The 12785-nt window shown below is 42.1% G+C and overlaps 1 protein-coding gene across 2 annotated transcripts in view; it reads right to left on the reverse strand.

Moving 5' to 3' along the window:
* ABAT (4-aminobutyrate aminotransferase) overlaps window positions 1-12785 on the reverse strand; it is a 52976-nt gene that overhangs the window by 11238 nt on the left and 28953 nt on the right. For both annotated transcript variants that reach the window (XM_027742311.2, XM_027742312.2), the window contains exons 3-6: window positions 9177-9274; window positions 8318-8347; window positions 7622-7739; window positions 2435-2484 (exon numbers count right to left, since the gene is read on the reverse strand). In XM_027742311.2, coding sequence (XP_027598112.1) covers window positions 2435-2484; window positions 7622-7739; window positions 8318-8347; window positions 9177-9274 — 296 coding nt within the window. The remainder of the gene's footprint in view (window positions 1-2434; window positions 2485-7621; window positions 7740-8317; window positions 8348-9176; window positions 9275-12785) is intronic.

The following is a 12785-nucleotide window of genomic DNA, read 5'->3' on the forward strand; positions in this document are numbered from 1 at the left end:
CAGTGGGATTTGGGGGCAAGAGACCACACGAGTTCCTTCCAACTTCAGTGTCCTGTGAACTGGCCAAATCAGGATCCAGACCTTCGGGAAAGGTAATTTTGGTGTCAGTGAACAGCAGCTGGTGGGAAAGCTGAGCCTGCTGCCCACACAGGGCTTTCTAAGGATCAGCTCTGGAAAAATCCCCTCAGTCTCCCCAGTTCACTAATGGAGATGAAAGTCACATTTATGCAATTAATTTCAATTAAGTGTCATGGATTAAAATCGATTCATCGCTGCTCTTTGTCTTTGTAGGTAATCTTATTTGATTCACACTGTGCTACTTTTTATTTTAAATTAAATTTGCTGAGAAAAGGACAAGCTCAATAATTTTGCCAACTGCAAAGCAACATTATTTGCTCTTCTTTTTATTTGTTGTTTTTCTTATTGAAGAAGGAATTGTTGACACTAAAGGCTCGGCTTTGATGGCTTAATTCTTAATGGGCCTCCAGAGGGGACAGACTGATTCCTCCACAACACTCATATTTTCAGTGCAGCTCAAACTTGCACATTTATTGGCATCCTTCAGTATAAGAACTTGTTTGTTCAGACGTGTGAACCACAGCAAGAGGTGGAAGTGGTCACACTGTACCTGTAAGGACATTTCATCATGATTCTTAGGGAGAACCTAATATCACACAAGATATAACAGTGTATGAGCTACCACTTTGTAATTTGTTCATTTGTTACTTCCAAAACATTGTTTCAATAGACTGCATCTTAAAAGAAAACCTAAGCAAGGATGTTACTGACAGAATAACACAAAATTTCTGTTTAGTACCTGTGAGAAATTTTACTTGATTTCTGTCTCAGTTTAGAAGTACATTTTCAAATGAAGTTAGAGATACAAGACCATGAGTTTGTTGTGAATTTGATTATGGGCTGTCACAGCCAATTGACAACATTCGCCATTACGCAGAAAAGTGCATTTTTCTTTTTTTGTAGTTAATGAGATACTCAAAACGGAGAAAAACAGAACATTGACATCAAGCTGCTGTGGGCTCAAACAAACATGCATATTCTGTTCTTTATAGATGGCTGTAAAGAGGGTACATGGAACACTGCAGACAAACCAAACCAAGTCCCTCCAGGAAAACACCGATCCCATCACCAGCATTAGCCACAGCCCTCCCTCGGTGTGTCTCACTCAGAGCAGTCCTTTCCCCACAAAGCTGGAGTGTTACCTGCAGTCAGCCCCAGCACACACTGTCTGCAGTGAGATTGGCACAAGCTCTGCTCTTCACAGTGCTCTTGGCACTGCAGACCTGACATCCTGCCCACACCCAGCCCAGGCAGAGCCTGCCAGAGATCCTGAGTGCAGCCAGGCACAGGCTCCCTGGCTCCCTGCCACCCTCCCCACTGAGCCAGGCGGGTCTCAGAAATCACAATGGGTACCAAGGGCAGCTCTGGGGCTTGTACATGGGAGAGAGGGGTCCTGGTTGTGCCACTTCAGAGGAGTTCCTTTTACCACAGGCTTAGAGCTGGCAGCTTCTTACCTGCCCTTCCCCAGTGGGCAAATCACCAACTGCCACCAGACAACAGGACTTCTTGGGTTTGGAGTTTTTGTTGGTTCTGAGATTTTTTTTAATTTGTTTATTCTTTTTTGTTTTGTTTGTTTTTTAGATCTGACTTCACTGACTGCTGCATTATAATGAAGATATTATTCTCAGAAATAATTTTTATGAGTTAACACTAAGTATTTAGAAATATTAGTCCTTCTGAAATATCCAGATCTGCCTTTGATAACTCCAGCATTTCTAGGCCTGGTGGTTTGGTGTGTTTTGTTTTTGGTTGTTTTTTTTTTTTAAACTTGAAGTATTTTAGTTCTGGGGGAGGCACAATTTCTCATCCTTAAGAAATGAGCAAACCAGAAAGAAAATCAGCTCAGGGAACTCAAATGTCTGCACTTCTTTGCCGTGCTGGCTCAGCATTCACAATCTGCTGGAGTGTACTTAAGAGATGGGGACCAGTCACTATCCCCACCCTTCAAAAAGAAACTAAACTTCCCACAGCATTCCAGATGGAGGGCACCCCATTCAAAATGTTATATTTCCTCTCAAAGTCTTGTGCTTGTTTCAGGCTCAAAAATCTTCACTTAGAACATTCCTTAAATTGTTAATTGGAAACACTATGTTTGAACTGTGGTTTAAAACTGGCTGCAAACATATCAGGTGCTTGCATCACCCAAATGTTTACTTCTTGTAAAGCTTCCCAGAGGTTTTGGTGTTTCCTTAAACACAACCAAGCCCTTTTCATCTAGTGAGCAATACAGCAAGCAGATCCTATCATATATTAAATTGAATCATTAGCATTCACTATCATTTTAAGAAAAAATGAGAAAGCCCACAACAAGGAGGGAGAGGACTCCTGCAAGTACTTAATCTTTTAATTCACTTACCAGGTTCTGTGGCTGCTGTAAAAGCTTTATCAGAGAGGGATGGCTGTAACCTAATTAAAAAGAACAAAGAAAGCGAATAGTTATTTCTACCTGGTTTCAATAAACTAATGCAAAGCTTAACCTAGAGAAATAACCTTAACTTAATGCTTGACTGTTTCTGTGCAACTTGCTTATTTTTTAACTACTAATAATAGCATTTCTTTTGAAGTAGAACAAGCCTCTTTTATTATGTGGAACTTTGGTACAAATTTTGTGTCAGGCAAAATCAAAACATATTTTAGTACTGAATGTTAAAAATCAATGCAAAAATAAATGAAACAATGATCTTTTCCCTGATAAAGCCTGGTGGAAGCATCATAGTTTTTACCAAGTACTGCAGGACTGATTTTACTAACTGCTTGCTCACTCTCCTTTTGAGGTTTCCCACGTGTTTTTGGTTACTCTACAGTGCAGTGTCTGAACTTCTTTTTCTCAATGAGGAGCTGAGATCACTTTCTGCCTGTGCAGCCCACCAGTCACTGTTCTGACAGTCACCATTTACCTGTGTTGTGGAAGCATTCCCAGTTTCTCCACCTCAAAGCAGCTGCTACAACTCTTGATCCCTGTCACCCTGACCTGCTGGGGGCTCTTGCTGAGGAGTGACCACTGCACAAAGCCAGAAAGAGCTCCTGACACTGACCACGAGGGAAGCCCCTTGTGCACCGTGTCCATTCACTTGTGGTCTCACAGCAATTGTCACCCTCCTTGAGTGTCACACTGATTATTCCTGGCACAACAGAGCTTTGCCTCCCTCCCCATGCTTTTTAACTGGTTGGACTTCTCCTCACTGTAAAATTAACTTGGAAACATATATTCCCCCCTTCATGCTTCTCTTCCATGCAGTTCCCACCTTTAACAGCTGACCATAAGAAATAAACAAGCAAAAAAAAAAAAAAATCCACATCTTTACTGATTTCCCAGAGGAAGCTCCCTCAGGAATGGTCATTTCAGTGCATTCTAAAGCTCTAACAAACCACCAGCACGGGCTCTTTGTCCCCCAGGGTGCAGGGCAGCTCCCAGGGCTGCTTTCACTGCTCAGGTGTGCAGTGAGCACGTGTTGTGGCAGACCCAGCACACAGAAAACCTGGAATTCCAGCAGGATTTTTACAATGGCTTGACAGCACTTTTTGATGTCTGTGGCTCTGGGATGTCACTTCTCACCGTTCTCCTCTGCAACACTCTCTGAGCACTCCCTGTCCAAGGCACTGCCCACCTGGGTTTGAGATGTGCACACATCAGCCTCACCATTATCCAGGTCCCCATGGATAAAACCACTCACATCTACTTGCAGGCTTGGAGGTGCACATTCTTCCATGATCTTGGCATGATCATCTCCATCCTACCAGGAGGAAAGGGCTGCCTGCACAGACACCTAAACCTCACAGACTAATAAGCACCTGGATCCCTAACCTGCCACATCCCATTAGTTATTCCAAGGCACCTGTCTGGAAATCTTTCCTTCTCAGTCACAGATTTACATATCTCTGTTGTGCATCACCAAAAAAACCTGTTTGATAAATTGCTCTCTCCTGCTAAAGAAGGAGATCCTGCACTTTTCACTTTCTCTCGGGACCAGCTTTTTTTGTCCAAATAAAAGTTTGTCAAAGTAAGGAAAACAGAAAGGAAGAAGATGTCAGAATTTGTCCTTTTTACTCAGAAACTAAGATACTAAGATTGCTTCAGTTTTAATACAACAAAGGTGCTTAATTTATAACCACTGACATTCTATGGGATAACTCACTTGCTTACAAGTAAAACCAATTTATCTGATGCAAAAAAACCCAAAACAAACCTTCAAAGGAGCCCAGAAAATTTCATTTTAAGCCTGATTTCTAATGTATGAAATGCCAGTGCCAGAGATTCACATTATATTTTAAATATTCTTGAAGAAACAGTTGGAAACTTCATCTTCCCTACTGCTCAAGAAGTCAGACTGCTCTAATTTTGATACCAAAGCTTATTGTGCCTCTGAATCCTCATTCTAGTGGAATGGCAACAGCCCTGATTACCCCATCTGAGCAATGGAGCATTAGGCTACTGCACTAGCAAATCAATTATAAATTCAGTTTTGAATATTTCAGCTGAAAACAAGGAAATATCCAGATTGTTTTTAGCTGCATGTCATGCTGCTAAATCTGTTAAAATTATTATGAAGATAATAAAAGCTGTTATTTGGGACACCAACAACTAAATCTGCATGGCATCTGCTGTCATGGGAAGAGTTGTTGTTTGGCTAGAGGGGATGGCACAGCTGAAAGCTGTGTCCCTGAGAGCTGTAGCTGTGGCTACCACTGGGAGCACCTCTGAGAGTAGACCTAGTGTTTCAGAAATCCCCAAGCCTTACAGAAGTTTGCTGTAAATAGCTGCCACTGCTTAGGAAGCTTGACTGTCAACTGTGGTATTGCACATAGGAACATGTGATCCTGTTGCTGGCGTTGCAATATGTGAAGATCTTTGTATGTAACACAAACTCAAGGCTTCTGTTACCCATGACTTACCCTTTCTCACCCACACAGGATCTCTCTCCCGTTCACTTCAGGCTGAGTGGCCTGGAACTCCTCCTAATACTCCCTATTCCACTTGTGCCTCCTCAAACAGAACCCACTGAAAGAAGGGAGAATCCTTAAAGTCCAACTGCTGCTGAAAGAGTAGGAGTGTGGAAAGATACTGAACTGGTTCACAGCCATAAACTAACACCACGGAGAACTAAAGGGTTAAATAACCATTATATAACTAGACAAGTCAAACAGCTCTGGGCTGGGATGGCAAACAGGCAATAACTTGTTTCATTGCCATCACCAGCACAAGGCTTTTAAGCTTGATGAATCCACTCTCAGAAGTGACTGAGCTGTCTCTAAGAGAAGGGCACCTGTTCCATCACTCTTGCCGTGTCTGGATCAGTGTGACAGGAATGTACACGTCCTCCAGGCTCATGAATGTGCCTGTCTGCAAAAGGAAAAAAAAAACTAGAGGCTGCTAAAATAATGAGATGGAGAAAGCCCAAAGAACCATTTGAACTGAGCAGAAGGCTGCTGTCAATAATATCAAACTGCACCTCTCTGCGTCTCCCCAGACAAAACAGACCTTCCCAGCACTGAAAAACACATTGTTTCATTTGCTATTCCAGGATGGTAAACATGTCAATAGCATCCCCTCCTGCATTTGGCTCCATGGGGTTTCTAACTATTAGATAGATTAGCTACAGGTTTAAAAGACTATGCTGTGCTACAACTGCCCAAAAACATGTGGTAAAAAGCTGTTTTAATTTTTGTTTTTCAGCAAGAAACAGCCCAGAGCATCTTTGCCTAGAGGCTTTTTTATACTTTAATTCTTATCTCTCCAGACAGACACTTATTACCTCTCAACCTCTGCTGATAAATATATTCTAGTGCAGCAGATCATTATTAAATCTTGGGGAGTCCTGACAGATTCATAAAAGGTTTTATTGGATTTACTTTCAGAGAGATAAGAACAGATGACTAACAAGCATTTCATGCTCTTGGTTTGGTCTCCTGGTCCAGGCCCCACCTCTGTCACCAAGAGGGATGTTATTAGCAACCAGGGCAGCTTCAGATAGTGTTGTCATTCAGTACAACTTAAACATATAAATTAAGGCTGTGTATTAGATTTAGGTCAGGCTGTAAGTATTAAATTTCCATTTACTCCTTGTTGCTACACATGATAGTGCCACTATCTGAGAAGATGTGTGAAGCGCTTCAGGACTGAGAAACGTGTCCCCTAGGACCAAAACCCAACTGGTCCTCAAGAAGGCACTGTCACTGTGAAGGAGGAACTAGATGGCTTAGCTGAGGGTCAGTTACAGGTTCTGGAGTCTTGTATCTATGCCACCAGTTTCAGTCAACCAGAGAAAGTAAATTGTAGGAGCCCCTGCCCATTTCTGCCCATTAAGAAAGTATTTCCCCCCTAATACTTTAATATTTCATACACAAAGCTATATTAGAAGAGGTATGCTAACACCATCAAGCACCAGAAGGTCAGAAAGCCTCAGTGCACACTCTATGCAACATTAGTTTCATTCTTTTGGAGTAAGCACTGTCCTTCGACTACGTGACTGAGCACTGGTTTCTCCAAATCAGCATTTCTTGTGTGAAGAATAGGAAATCATGAACACTAAATGCATCTCCCTTCCTAGAAACTAAAATCCAACGCCACTGTCATTGGCGCTCACAATGTCAGAGGAGCATTGTGCTCCTCTCTCTCTCTCCTATTTCCATGTGAGAAGTGACAAAGTTACCTCAGTGAAGCCTCTAAAAGATACAAAATAGCCAGAACTTGTGTTGAGGGAAATAAGCTACAAACACTGAAGGTTTCTGGAATAATTAAACATTTACTGAGTGTTTGTGAGAGCAAAAACATTGTCTGCAAAGGAGACTGGGATAAGTGATCACCCATTGCAGTGACGAGATCTTAGATGCCAAAAATTTGGTAACAACCTGAACACCACTAAACTCTGTTTTCCAGGAAAGGAGCACCGTAGAGATGACTTTGAGTCACCACAGTTTCTACCCACAGCACAACACCTACCTTTTAAATTACCCAGAACTTCTCTTTTTGCCTCTGCAGAACTGTATTTTTAAGCAACTGAGAGGAACCACAGACGAGGAACAAGCAAACTGAACTGAACTCCTACTGAAACCTCTGTTCCTTGCAGGTGGGGCTTAACATCTCTGCCTTGCTTCTGCTTGAAACGCTTCACAGAGACATCAGCTGACTTTCCCAAGCACTTGCCAAGCCTCGTGTCTGGTTCCTCAGCCCAACTGAGCTGACACCTTTGCTTTCCCTCAGCACCACAGCTCAGTGTTGGGGCTTGTTTTATCCTATTGCAGTCCACATGGCCCACTCCTTTTTTCACTTATTTTAAGACAGAAATGTTAACTAGAGCATAAAATTTAGTTTGAAAATGTTTAAGTTATGCTTGTTAACGTTCAAAACAGTAACACACCTTCACAGAATCACAAAGTGCACAAATCCAAGCTAACAAAGACAACCTGAATTGTGGAACTTGCATATTTAAATTAATACTAGAGTTTCTCTCAGGCATCACTGTGTACTGCAGGTGGGCTTTAAGCATTGAATTTGTAGTTTCTTCAGAAAGGAAAACATATTGGTACAACTACTGTCTCCTACCTATTGGGATGGATGAAATCTGAGAGTAGAGATCCAGCATTCGATTGCCATCTACATCTACCAGGTAGTTCCCTCTGCTCTCTTCATAATTGCAAAAGAAGTGCACAGCTTCTGCATTCTTCAGGGTGAAAACAAACAATTAGTGCTTTAAAAAGCAGCAGTGTGTAGGAAGGTGCAGCTAATGGTTATAGAGCAAAATCTGATAAAAGTACCTAATGCTAGAATAAAAAGACACATTATAGTCATTGCATGGCAATTAACTGTACAGCTGTTTTTATAAAGAGGGACTGTTAAAAGGGCGAGTCTGTACTTCTACAGAAATGAAGCACAGATTTTGAGGTAATGCTCTTCTTAGGAAGGCAATATGTACTTAGGCTGAAATATTTTTAAACTCAGGCTCAAATATACCTTGTTTTCACTGGCTACCATGTAACAACTCAAAAGCTTTTCTTTAAATACATATAGTTTAAATACATATGTTGAAAGAAAAATCACTGATGCCTAAAAATGATTCTGCAGTATGCAAAACATACTAAAAAAGATTTTATTCAAATGTGTAAACATATGACACATAATGTACTCAGCGTGAAAACCCAGAGTCAGTGTTTCCCCTTCTTTTTTGGTACAAATATACAAAGTATGGTCTGAAATCACAGTAGTAACACCCCCCAAAACACAGAAAACTTGACAAATTACCTGAATGCCGTTCAGCTTCTTCATTAATTCCTGTAGAAAAGCAAATGTCAAAGAGTTTCAGGTATGTAATTAGTAAACACTGAAGGAGAATATGTTTCTTTTTTGTGATCCCATAAATCATATGCAAACCTTGCAGTCCTGTGTGCTTACCAGGCAACTCTACTTGCCACAGGAACTTTCATGGTGCATCTTGCAAATATTACAGTCAACACTATGAACTGTGGCATGCAGAGCTAAACGGGCTGCAAACACAGTTTAACTGTAAATCTCCAAAGAGGGAAAGCTGCCTCTTCTATATTGATCAACTGAACTGAGAAAACAAGAGAGAAATCAGAAAATAAGAGAAGCCAGAGCCACACAGGAGTGATACTGGCACATTGGTTCTAGAAAGACAGCTCCTTTCTATTAAAAACAATAAAAAAACCCACAAAACCCAAAACCCCACCACACGCACAAATACTGAGTCTGCCAGAAGTAAAACAACATCCAGCAAACTGAAACTCTTGCTTCATTTCAAAACCAAAGCCTTATTTCACATCATAAAAAGCCAACTAAGCTTCTATTTCAGCAGGAGCACAAGTGACCAAGCCTGATGGGATGTTTTATCAAACTGATGCTCTTTTGCTTTCAATTTCTCCGTATGGGAAGTTAGCAGTTGAGATTCAGATCTGTCTCTCAGAGAGGGACATTTCATTCGTGAGCTTTTTATTCTCAGCCTCCTGATGAAAATGGGTGTAGACTTATGAAATAATGTTTATTCATATCTGATTAAAGGTTTGAAATGAAATCTGTTTTCTAGGAAGTCAGATACAGCGAAATAAAAAACAGCAAACCAAATTACTATACTTTGGGAACTTACTCTAGATCGTGGTCCAGGAACTTCTGTCTTCATAAGAGGTCCATCATAATCAAAATCCACATCAATTTTAGCTGCAGCTTGACTGATATACCTGTGTCCTGTAAGAAATAATGGAAACCTGAGAACAGACCATATTTTCTGTGCTCTCCTCTCAGAAGATATATCCACACCTTACCTGACTGAGAACACTTGACAGATGAGACAATTACGTTGTGCTGTCTGAAGTGAACCAAATATCTCATTTTTGACAAGTGTTAAAACAAAACTAATACCAGTAAGGTGGCTTAAAAAAAAATATCAAAGGAAATGACAAGGCAACCCTAGAGAAACAGAGGCAAATCCTACTGTAAAGCACTGGAGGACTGAGAGCACATCTGTTTCCATCTCTGTTGTTGAGTCTGTCCATTATGCCTTGTGCAACCCTTTGCTGTAAATGCCCCACTTTCACATAGAGATGGTTTGGTTGGCTACCAGTAACAACCAAAAAGCCTGATGGAGTTCACAGGAAAAATCCAGTGTGATGTTCTGCAGTAGCTCAAAGCACACTGGGAAAGATTTGTCTCACAAAGGTAAATGTTTGTGTCTCACATGAAACCTGCATCTTGCAGTGCAGCTCTGAAATCTGAGTCCAGATCAGTGACAATTGATCCTGCCTCTGACCTGGCTGTTTATGCACATGTGTAACTGGGCAACCCTAATAAATTTGACACCTTAATGAAACCAAAAGGCAAAAATCTCCTGTGCTTCATCAAAACCAGGCTCTGCTTCCCCTTCTTAAGTAATGCAGGGTTTCGGCAAAATTCATATGACAGAGACAGCTCTGGTAGGCACATATTTCAAATATGCACTTATTCCATTAAGGGGATTACAGCATAATATGGGGATTGTACATTTGCAAAAAAGGAAGTACAGACTCCAAAGCTCTACCAAGGTGACCAGCAAGAGACTATAACCTTGCTCTGCACTATGTGTTGAACTAAACCAACATTCTTGGCAATTACATTTTTGTCATGGAGCACCTACAAGCCTCTACCCAGCACAATATCGACAACAAACTGACCTTAACACGCTTAACTCGGGGTATCACACTTGGACCCAAAAGATGAGGGTGTAACTTATTTCAGACTGTGACAGGCATTTTTAAGCTGGTGTGATCTGGATGGCCCAGAATGAGGATCCTTTGCAATCTTTGTCACCAGTGGGAAGCCCAGCTGCAGCTCAGAGCCTGGCTCACTGCTGGAAGTCACCAGCTCTTGCCTGGGGCACTCAGAGCAGCAGGATCTGCAGTCACCACTCACCAACATCCAGCTGTGCCAGGGCAGTGCTGCCAGATGCTAAACCAGTAAAATGCACCCCAACTTGGCAGAGGTCCAGGCAGGGAGACGCCTGGGGAAGGCAGGCCAGCACCCAGGCACATGGGAAGCCCTGGCTGGGATGCAGCACTGCCACCAGGAGCCCAGGCAGCACCAGCTCCTCTGCACTTCCATCCGCAACCACCTCTCAGTGCCAGAGCTCTGCTTCAGAAATGTGCTAAAATCGCTTTGTGTTTGGAAATAACAGTTGTCAAATAAACCCAATATTTATCAAGGAAAACAGAAGGTATCCTGTGATACTGCTCAGCAGTGCTCTGAGTGCAGCCCTTCAGCCAAAATTTCCCACAGAGAGTCGAGATGTTTGCCTCAGTCTGCGTCAGCCCAAGCTGAGACGTCTCAAGCAAGCCTGATTTTGAGAAACTACCTGCAAAATCACAGCCCTCTGAAAGCATCTCTAACTGAGCACTTAAAGCCACTGCTCATCTTGGGAAAACCTAGTCTGCACAGATGATTATTCTCCTCAGCTTTAATTCCGAGTCCTTATATGTGGGATGCGTCAGTGCCTCTCTGCAAAGCTATTAATAGGTTTTGTTACAGCAACACCATTTTTGTGTCATTCTGTTTAGCATTCATGTAAATTGGAGGCTGCATGGCAACTGCTCCACTGAGGGGGAAAAAAGCTACTGCATATAGAAGATCAAGGACTCCACAATTCATAGCCAACAGAGCTGCAGGTTTAGTGGGCACACTATGAAATCTAAAAGGGGAGAAGAGACCAAACTAACTCTTTTGTGCACCCAGTCCTTCCCTGATGGAGATCACAGTAAACCAGCTGCACACATTTCAGCTTCTCCTACGTCCTCTTCTCTCCCTTATCCCATGCTCTGGGTGCTATTTCATATGACCAAGGGGAAAGCACCAGGAGGCACAGAACATACAGGACATTTTGGGAGTCAGCAGTAACAGGACAGATATGGAAACCCAGCAGCACACTTGGAATCGTTTGGCACAGCTGCAAATGTAAGACAGGTGAGCAAATGTAAGACAGTGCTCTTCATCCTCCTTCTCCCCAGCCCTGCCTGGTGCTCTGCTGCCAGAGAACCCCGTGGCACCACATCCCCTCCATTCACCTCCCAGGGTCCTCCCATCCAGAGCACATCACCTTCCTTAGTTCTTTCAACTGATTTTTCACAAAAAATGCACTTGTTTGGACAACGATTAAAGAATTCCTCTTCTGCAAACACCCAAGCCACTCCTGCAAGCATGGAAGGTCCTGTCTGCCAGGCTCTACAGCCCAGGGCAACAGTCCTGGCCATCACTTGGGAGGGGTGGATGACATTTCCCCTCTTCTGCTTCCCTGAAGGGCAATCTGTGAATAACAGATGAGGATTCTACATTAAACACAAACTCGATTATTTCTCTAAGCAAGTTTTGTTGTGGATATTGCAAAGGGCACAATCTACCCTACAAAAACAATCTATTCAAGGAGCTGTATGACAGCAAAGTAAATTGGAGTATATTTTACTCTTACCCTAACTTGTTTAACAGCACAAGTCAAGAGGAGGTTGCTTCCATCAGACAGGCTGTGTAACAAAGACCCAAAGCAGTCAGCCTGCTTTGTAGATCATCATCATCAATTATCTTTTAGCTACTTTTATGCCACAGCCTCTTTTGCATGGTTAGGTTGAACCAAGTATCTGCTAAGGGCACATATGAGTGATCAAAAATGAACAGCACTTTGCAGTGCAGTGTTGTTCACACTGGTAGAGTTTGTGTCTGCCAACAGACAGGTTTTCCTATACAGAAAAACTGGTCAAGTGAAACTAAAACATACAGGTCTTCCAAGAAGAAGAGTTGATTTATTATAATTTTTATCAAATTACTAAAATTGGTCAATTTGTGAGGTATTATTTTTTTAAACAAAGGCTTCAGGAGCAGCTTATCCAAACCACAACCATTTTCAGTAAGCCTGTGAATCAGATCCACCTAAAAACCAAGCAACACAGGTGGTTGGTTGTACTTGCTTGTTATCTCCTAAAGCACATGACATGTCATCAGGCTCTACAGGCAAGTGACTTCTAGGCTGATTCACTGATACAAACTTAATTTCCAATATTTGTTTTCAGGAGTCCACAGAGTGTCTCATTTTATTAGCTCCAGAATAATGGCAGCTGTACTGATTTATTGATCTCACACTTGCCAAAGCGTCTTTCCACCTCCTGGCTCAGGCAAACACTGTGGCCAGAATCTGAAGGAACAGCTTGCCATAAACAAAACAAAAATGCCCTGTGTCACC

This window comes from Pipra filicauda, unplaced genomic scaffold (genome assembly GCF_003945595.2).
Source record: "Pipra filicauda isolate LSUMZ 115617 unplaced genomic scaffold, ASM394559v2 scaffold290_size937220_pilon, whole genome shotgun sequence".
In the NCBI taxonomy this organism is placed as follows: domain Eukaryota; kingdom Metazoa; phylum Chordata; class Aves; order Passeriformes; family Pipridae; genus Pipra; species Pipra filicauda.